The following is a 9,311-nucleotide window of genomic DNA, read 5'->3' on the forward strand; positions in this document are numbered from 1 at the left end:
AATTCTACATAAATAAAAAACATAAGTATCAAGATATGCAAAAGTGCCTTTAGAGAGTATATGTTTATATTTTAATTACTCTTGGTGCTGGAAAAAAAAAATGAAAAAATATATTAAATAATAATTATTTACCTAATATTTGTAAGTTGCTAAGGTGGTGTAATGGTTAAACTTTGAAACATCTTTGAAAAAAGGATGAAATCCAATTTTCCTAATTCAGCTACCAAGCTGCAGATCTCAATGGTTTGATAACAAAATTTAATTGATTGATCACAAGTCAAATTAGAGTAGCTTGATTTTTCATACAATCTTTAGATTGCATATTAGGCCAAGTTTGGGAAGACTAAAAAAGTACACTTTTTGTCTTTTTGGACTAAAAAATTGAGGTTGAAAATATGGATGTTTGGGTTAACTTTTTGACTTTTTATTGAAAAATGTGTAATAAAAAATTGTAAAAATTGATTTGTAGGGAAAAATTTGAATTGGGAGTTGTGCAGCCGTAATTGTTGACTTTTGGTGAATAGTGTTAACTTTTTAACTTTTTGAGTAACTTTTTGACTTTTTGGCTTTTTGGATCTTCCCAAACTTATATATCAAGCCAAACTCAGAATAATCTTACCTCTTTTCTTTGGTACATTGAAAGAGGGCAGAGTCAAACTTGTTAGCAAAGTACAAGGTTCTTCTTTCTGATCACTGGGCTAACTTGAACGACTAACTTTCTACTTACCAAACCACAAATATAACATATCAACAAAGTCAAAAAAAAGTTATATGCTGGTACAAATGCAAGGCAGACTCAAGCCTACGTTTTTTCTAATGCAAAATCAGTCACAAACTAACAAATCAAAGCATGGAGGCATAATTTTCAGGCTCGAGATATATAAACTATAGCCTTCTATAGAAACACCATAAATTCCCATATGGGTGGAGAATTAGAACCATGACAGGGCACAAAATTAAAGCACGAGTTATCTTAATTTGTTAAAAAGAATTCGATCTAATCCATAAGTTCAAAACTGTAAAAAGTCACAGCGAGAGCAGCATCAATATGGAGAAATTTGGATCAGACCTTCTTTGCCATAGCTTCAGCATCCTCGGCCTTCAGTTTGTCCAACTGCTCAAGTATCTGCTTGGTTCTGCATTCGCCAGTTCACCACTCAGGACCTTGATATATATATATATATATATATATATTTTTTTTTTAATTACAAAAAAAATATCTAGCGAATTTGTTAAAAATTTACCTTTCTTTCATATCTCCTAAAAGTTCTATTATTGGTTCTGTCTCCACTGCTTTCTCCTTCAGTTGTTCAATGATTGACTGTTGGAAATCCAAATTTCTGCAAGTAAGTGAATTGAAAGATGAGTAGTTAGCATCCCAGACAACAATTAGGGCATGTTTGGGTGGCCCTCAGACAATTGAATGGCTCGGCCAGCATTTGACATAGAATTTTAAGAAGAGTAATGATATTCGAACAGAATATACGAAACCCCTATACAGAATGATGTGGCTTTTTGTGATCCTTTCATTTCCAATCAAAACCCAATCATCATTCTCATAATTTTGAAAATGCTTTTGACATGTTTTGTTCCGTATTTTTATTTACAAATCAGTATCCTTCCAAGCAAAATGCACCATCTTGAATGGAACCATTAAGAAAAAATGGCGGCTACCATGCAAATGATGTTGAAAACTTGGATGTTTGTCATTTCAAGAAATGATGGTATATGAGAGCGAATTGGTTAGAAAATTACTGATAATCCAGAGCATCTGTCAGTCCTTTTAACTTATCTACTTTCACCTCAAGTTCCTTGACTGACCGAAGTAATTCCTTATACCTGCAAGCAAGTGAAATGAAAGATGGATAACATCCCAAACAACAATTAGGTTATGTTTGGGTTCCCCCCAACCCAAGATAATTGAACGGCCCGGCCAGAATTTGACATAGAATTTCAAGTAAAATGCACCATCTTGAAATTCAAAAAAAAAAAAAAAAAAACCACATACATGCATTTTAATCATCCCACAAAATTCAAACAAATTTAAAAAGAGAGCTGGAACTGAATATAGTTTCATGAAAGAGCATCTTCAGGGGGAAGAAAAGGGAGGAAAATGACAACTTCATATATATTTTCATCTTAAAGTTTATTAGCAGTAACACAGTTGAAAACAAAAGTAGAAATTTTGGAGAACTATCAGACTATCAGTGCACCTGTTAGCTCCGCCTTCATCTTTTTTGAAGAACAAATTAAAGACATTGAATTGACGACGATTAACCCAATACCCATTTGCAGGAAGGAATTTTAGCCCCATGCCTGAACTTGGAACCTAGACAAAAATAAATACAATCACAAACTCAAACCATATATATATAACAATAGCATCCACAGACATTCAGTTTATATAATTTTTTTAGGAGCCCACTTGATATTATTGGCATTGTATAAGCATTTTGTTTGTAATCAACCAATTAGGGTTAGTCTAATTGGCCAAACACTGAATTCATTAAAAAGTGTTCTACTCTTGCCACAGGTAAAACCATTTTTTCCCTGGCTTCCATATTGATAACAGGATAACAAAAAGAGAAATGGTATGCAAATGGAAAATTAGCATAGCATGATATGACAAATATTTTCTTGAAAATATTAATAAAATTGATGAACTTCCATTTTTAAAATGACAGGGACCCAAATCTAGCATATCATTCTAGATTAAAAAAATCAATATTATAGATTTTTTGTTTGTAGAACTCTGCAACACAAAAGTTGAGATTGCTGACCCCTTTTTTATAAATAAATAAAATAACTAGAAGGCACATATGGCCCTGGTTTGACTATCATTTTAGGGATAAAAAAAAGGACAAAATAACAAAATATGCTAAATAAGTTAATAAGGCCTCGTTTGATAAGCGGTGATTTTAGTTAAAAAGTTAAGAAGTCACTAAAAAACTCAAAAAAATCAATAACTTATACCAAAAAATTAAAGATTTACTTTTCTCTCTACTTTTTGCACGTCTTTTCATAAAAAATCAAAAAATCATCCCAAGTATACTAATTTTTTTTACATCATATTTTAACCAAAAAATAAAAAAGTTACTAAAAAAGCATGTTCTCAAACGAGGTATAAGACAAAATATCACATTAAACCCATAACAACAATGTTAGGTATTATGAAAAATATTTTATGAAAATGATCATGAAAGATTTTTGACCCTTAGATTAGATATATAATAAATTACAAAGTATAATGAGCAAAGTTAGGGATCATGAAATTTTTTTCATGAAAATGATCATGAAAGATTTATGAATCTTGGATTGCCTTGATTAGTGTGTGGTGCTTTATTCTAAGTGTAATCCAAAGGTCACAAAACTTTCATGATTATTTTTATAAAAAGTTTTTCATGATACCTAGCATTGCTGAAGTATAATACAAAGATAGAGATTTGTTCATGATCATTTTCATGAAGAATTTTTCATGATGCCTAATATTTTTCAACCCATAATCATTACACTTTTTTTTTTACAAAAATAAAAAAAATAACTGAAAAGTTCAAATCAAACGAAGCTAAAAAAGTCTCAAACACAAAAAAGTTGACTATATTAACACCAAACGAAGCTATAATGTAAAAAACAAAAAAACAAAAAAAAAAATACTAGCTTTTTTTGGGTGAATAAAAAAAATAAAAAATACTAACTTCATGCTCTAGTTTTCAAGAACAAAAACCAAAGCAATCATTTTCGGTTATAAATATGGTCAAAATTAGGCCAAGTTCAAGAAAAAAACAAGAATGATCATTTTCACATATAAATATTATCAAAATTAGGCCTCGCAACAAATGGAGGATGGATTCTCTGTTGCTAGTGTACATTCAAAAGGAGATTAATCACAAATTTACTAATTAGAGTACATCATTGAAGACCTCAGGAATCTAAAAGAACTTCCACTTAAGTAGTTGATTGAATTGCTTTTCACAAAAAAAAAAAATCAATTAGTTGAGGTTGAATACTATATATATATATTTTTATATTAATTTAGTATTAAATTTTAATTTATTCCTCATTCAGTTGAAATAATGATAGTTTATAAGAACTGATTAAAAAATATATATATTCATATTTGAAAATAAAATCACAAACTCAAACCCTACTATATATATATATATGTTTGAGAGTGATTGTGTGCGTGTGTACAAGGAAGATTTACACTAATAATACTGTATTTGGCTGGAGAATTTGGTAGGGATTTAAAAAGTAAAAGATGTGTGAAATTAAGTGAAATATAATTATATTTTATTCATATTTTACTTATTTTTTTTCTTTTTTTTTTTAAATCTTTTCTCAAATCTCCTAATCAAATACAACGCAAGTATTTATGCAAGAAAGCATGAATGAAAATGGGGATTGTGAGAGTTTGTGGAGGAATCAACCTGTTGAGATGTTAACATCTGAATACAAAAGGAGCGATTGGGAAGGAATAAGTCTCGGACCAGCTTTCTGCTAGCCATTAGAACTCGTTTGTTTCTCGAGAAAATTTGTCAGTATCTTTTTTCTCAAGAAACTTTCAATTGCTTGCTTGCAGTCGAAAGAACCGATGATGATGGAGGATTTGTGTGACTCGCGAGAGACGAAACTTCTACGGCTATAAATTTGGGCGGGTCTGACCCGACAGCCGACTTACCCATATTAACATTTGATGAGTTTTAAGCCTAAAAGCCCAGTTTTTGGCATGAAAATTAAGTATATGGATTGTTCTGGGTGGCTATTCGGGCCATATAAAAGGGCCTGGCTTTAATGTCTCTGTTCACCACTTGCAAGGAAAAAAAATTGAACCCACAATTTAAAATTGTAATAAAATTTCAATAAATGGATTCATGTTTCCATCTATGACAATTCACTTTTAATTACTCAATGGTGCCTAAAAATTTAGGGATATAAATATTACCACCACATTATTACATGGTTAAAAATTGTTGAATACAATAAAATAAGAATTTTGAGTACAAAATCTCAACAAAAAAAAACAAAAAAAACAAAGAATTGTTTACAACATTAACTTTTAACTTTGGAATATTGATATACCAATGGTTGACACCACATTTTATAGTTTTGTCGATTATGACTTATTGATTATGGTTAAGTTCGATTATGATACGTCGATTAAGATCATACCTTTTTTATTATTATTATTCCTATCGACAAATATGTTGACATGGCGTGACAAATTTACTAGTAACGTGAAATAGAAGAAATGATGATGTAGCTTAAAAAGACTAAATAAAAGCTAGTAAATATATCTGTTAAAATCAATTAGAAACCATACGCTAAAATCGGGAGATCAATACCAAGTCAAAGTGCAAAATTTGCAAGTAATTCCTATAAAGATGAGATATGATTGAGTGGAGCAAAAATCAAGGAAGATTATTGATTGATGACTATAACACGAGATAACCAAACAAGTATAAAAGGAAAACTTGAAAAATGAAGAAGGCATCAACCAATCATCCATAACCACTCACAAATGGTAAAGAATTATTTACGAGTAGTTTAAGTTAGCTATTTTAAGAGCAGATTAAGCAATAGTAGTTTTTCAACCTCATTTTTCTTGTCTCTGTTGATTGTTGTATTTTTTTATTTCTTTGTTCTTGTTTAAATTTTTATAACTACTAACAAGTGGCAATTTAATTGAATAAATACATATTCTATTCTATTCTGCCTCGTTTTCTTTTATTCATTTACCTTCAAGGAAGTCCGTAATCTGTTCAAGACATAACACTCAACCACAAAGTTTGATATTTTTGTGTTTATTCAAAAATTAGTTTAGGTCTGTCAATCAATTACATTCAATTGGGCTTAAACCAAATTTTTACCAACATATATTGGCACGCCCAGTAGAACCATTCTAATTTGGAGTAATGGTATTTGTGGAGACGTATTTTGTGAATGACAACACTTGGCTAAGTTAATGCCAAAGTGTTAGTCGAGGTGCTACGTGGCTTGGTTATGTGCTGAGATGATCTCAGCTAGACCGAGGTTGTCTGCAGAGATGCTGGAATTTGAGAAAAGTAGATAAGGGACAAGAGTCCTAGAACATGAGAAGACCTTAGTCTGGATAAAGATAAGACTCAAAAAGAGTTTATCTCTATCTAGATAAAGGTCTAGGATGAGCATGGAGCCTGAGTCCTTTGAAGTGAGGCTTTTAGGGGGATTAGGTTACTGGTGCTCTCCAATTGAGTTCCCCTTTTGGTTGTGTGGTCAAAAATCAACACTTACAATTTGGCGCTGTCTATGGAAACTTAAGGAGAATAGATGGCCAACAACGGGCAAGAAGAAAAGATTGAGGATGATATTAACAGTGAGAGTTATGAACATAGAGATCCTAACGTCGGGAAAGAAAACCGTAATGAGGAAGCACGGGATCCGAATCCTGGGGAGAAGGACGTCGGCAAAGAAGGGAATGCCCCGAAGAAAGCTGGCCGAGATGAGTGCTACAACGAGTGCGACCTCCAGGTATGGAAGGATAAATGCCTAAGAAGGGACGGCGAGAGGAAAGGGATGGCGAACAAGTTGGCAGACCTACAGTCGGTTGTCAACTTCATGATGCAGAACAATGTAATGCAACCATCGTTCCCGTTGCAGGACATACCGATACCAACGGCCAAGACTAACACCCAGAAATGAGGGCATAAAACAATCCCAGTAGTCCCGTAGCATGGCAAGGAAAATGAGCGCTCACATCGGCATTCACGGGATGTCAAGCGAATAGAGTCGGTGAGAGGTGAGTTGCAAAAGACATCACGAACCAAGGTGACTTATGTCAAAGAGCCTCGGCATATCCAAGGGAAGGGACTTTGCTTTGATACAGTGAATGAAGAAAAGTCTAGGAGGACACACAATGACGCCGGGAGAAGCGCGCCGAAAAGGCTGAAATCTGTTGATAGCCGAGCTCTGACCGAACGAAGAAGGATCTAAGGGACTACCTCCAGAGAAAGTGACTCCACGCCGAGCTAACATCCCCCGTCAAAGAGATTCCATATGCTGAGGTTCCAGGTTTATGACGATAAGTCCGATCCGAACTTTCATGTTGGCTTATATTTAAATTCAATGGCTTTGTATAGCGGGAATTAGCAGTTGTTGTGCAAGATGTTCCCTTCATCCTTTGGGAAAACTGTATCGAATTGGTTCCACAAGTTGCCAAAAGGAACTGTGAAGAGTTGGGAAGGCCTGGTCGAGATGTTTATGGCTAGGTTTGTAACAAACAAGTTGCAGCCACTAAGGGTAGACTCCCTACTGGCTTTGAACATTAGCAAGGGTGAAAGCTTTAGGGCTTATGCTAAACGGTATTATAAGGTGTTTAACTGAATACCGGCATGCAACTAGGAGTTAACAATCATATCTTTCAAAAATGGCCTGGAGGATGAATGTCCGCTTTGAAAGTCACTTGCAAAAACTCTACCAAATAGTATGGAGGAGCTCATGACACGAATTAAGAAATATGCCAGAGCAGAGGAAGACACACACGGAGCAAAGGCACCAAAGCAGGAGAAGAGAAACGGTTCACCGAAGCGAAACCGAGGTAACACTAGTTTCAACAGGCAGGAAACAGGGTTGAGGGCTGCACAGGTAGTCACTACTGTATTCAGAATCCCAGTCTACAAGGTCCTAGAAAGGGTTAGGAACCAACCATATTACAGAGCACCAGAGAAGATCCCTGGTGAGTTTATGAGAATGAGCCTTGGGAAGCATTGTACTTACCATAATGAATATGGGCACTTGACCTAGGGATGTAGGGCTCTGAAGACACACTTAGAGGATTTGGTCAGATAGGGTCACTTGAGAGCCTTAGTAGATGAAGCCAGAACGAGGGAAGAGTAAGCAAGGCTACCCAAGGCACCAGCAACACTGCCTCCACCATCGCCACCGCAGTAAGCAAAGGGACCTTGGGTTATCAATGTGATTCATTCAAGGGTCAATGAGAATGATGTACGTGGAGAAACTCAGAGGGTAAGTGTAGACACCCCATTTTTGACCGACCTTAAGACTCAGACGTCACCAGTTGAGCGCTCAGTGATATTGCATATAGTGCTCGTTCAGAAGTTTCAGAGTCTCGGCGGCGAGCCTTGCCTCCGGACTTCCGAACTCTTTCGTGTCTTGCCTCGGTTTGCGAACCAGGCTCTGTTTTCTCTGTTTTCTCTTCCCGAAGGGAGGGAGAGGTCTCGTAGATCATCTCTCAGTGGCCGTAGGCTACGTTTTGCGGTCGTTGGACATTTTTCCCATTTTGGAGCCCGGTTTTCGGTTTTTCAGAGCCGACGGCCGTGTGCCTCGGTTCGGAACTGCCTAATCACCTTCGTTTGCTCCGATTTTTGGCACACATCTTATTTCCTCCCTTTTGAGGAACACTATGGCCCGAGAGACCAACTTCGTGGTCGAACGCCACCTCCGGTACTTAACAGCCCATTTTCGGGGCCCCGGGCCGCGCGTTTCGGTCCCCCGAACCTCCGTTTTGCATCCGTTTTGGTTCATTTTTGGTGGAGACCTTATTTTCATAGTTAGGAAGCTTGTAGGAGGGTGGGAGGCCAGCAATTGTTCCGAAAGCCAGCTTTTTTTCCTTCATCGCTCTCCGACGCTCGTTTTCCTCACTTGAAAGCCAATGTTGACCACCCCGGGACCACTTTCTTGAACCCTAAACCCCATATTTGTGTTGTACACACCTGGGAGGCCACCAATATTTGGTGGCCGACCAGTAATTGTTCCTGACCCTTTTGACCCCCTCTAAAAAATGGTCTTTTCTCTGTCTTGGTTCACTTTTTCTGGGTTTCAACCACATGGTTGTGTTGTGCACACATGGGAGACCACCTTTTTGAGGTGGCCGACCAGTAATTCTGCTTGCCCCCTTTGACCCTTGGTCGGCCGGCCATGGGAGGTGGTCGGCCGGCCCCCTGAACCTTCTGAACCTGGCCGGCCGTGACCCCCACACCTGGTTCCTTCTAGCTGTACCCTCTATTCCCCCCAGATCCTGTATCCGAGGGGGGGTCTTTTGGGAGGAAAATTTGAATTTCATTTTCTCTCATTTTCCTCCATCCCTTTGCCTATATAACCATCCCCTTAGCTGCATTTTTAAGGGTTACAAAATTTAGTTTAAGGCTCTTGCATTCAATCCCTCTCTCTCTCTATCCCAACCCTCAAAACACCCTTAGTCCTACACCATTTACCTTACACCTCATAGCACAAGGCCTCCATCCTCCATTCCAGCAACTTGAGGCTGCTTTCCAGAGGTGAAGAACTCCCAAACTTGGCCCAAAAGTTGTTGAAGC

The 9,311-nt window shown here is 36.7% G+C and overlaps 1 protein-coding gene across 1 annotated transcript; it reads right to left on the bottom strand.

The window, feature by feature from the left end:
- Positions 1 to 591: 591 nt before the first annotated feature.
- On the bottom strand, positions 592 to 4,584 carry LOC114277381 (mitochondrial import inner membrane translocase subunit TIM44-2). Its single transcript, XM_028219280.2, has 5 exons — positions 4,428 to 4,584; positions 2,214 to 2,329; positions 1,756 to 1,839; positions 1,245 to 1,340; positions 592 to 1,136 (listed from the first exon to the last, which is right to left on the bottom strand). The coding sequence occupies exons 1-5, from the start codon at positions 4,503 to 4,505 to the stop codon at positions 1,064 to 1,066; spliced, it is 447 nt and encodes a 148-aa protein (XP_028075081.2). The 5' UTR covers positions 4,506 to 4,584; the 3' UTR covers positions 592 to 1,063.
- Positions 4,585 to 9,311: the final 4,727 nt, after the last annotated feature.

The sequence above is a fragment of the Camellia sinensis genome, chromosome 14 (genome assembly GCF_055761805.1).
Source record: "Camellia sinensis isolate YWXY chromosome 14, ASM5576180v1, whole genome shotgun sequence".
NCBI lineage: Eukaryota > Viridiplantae > Streptophyta > Magnoliopsida > Ericales > Theaceae > Camellia > Camellia sinensis.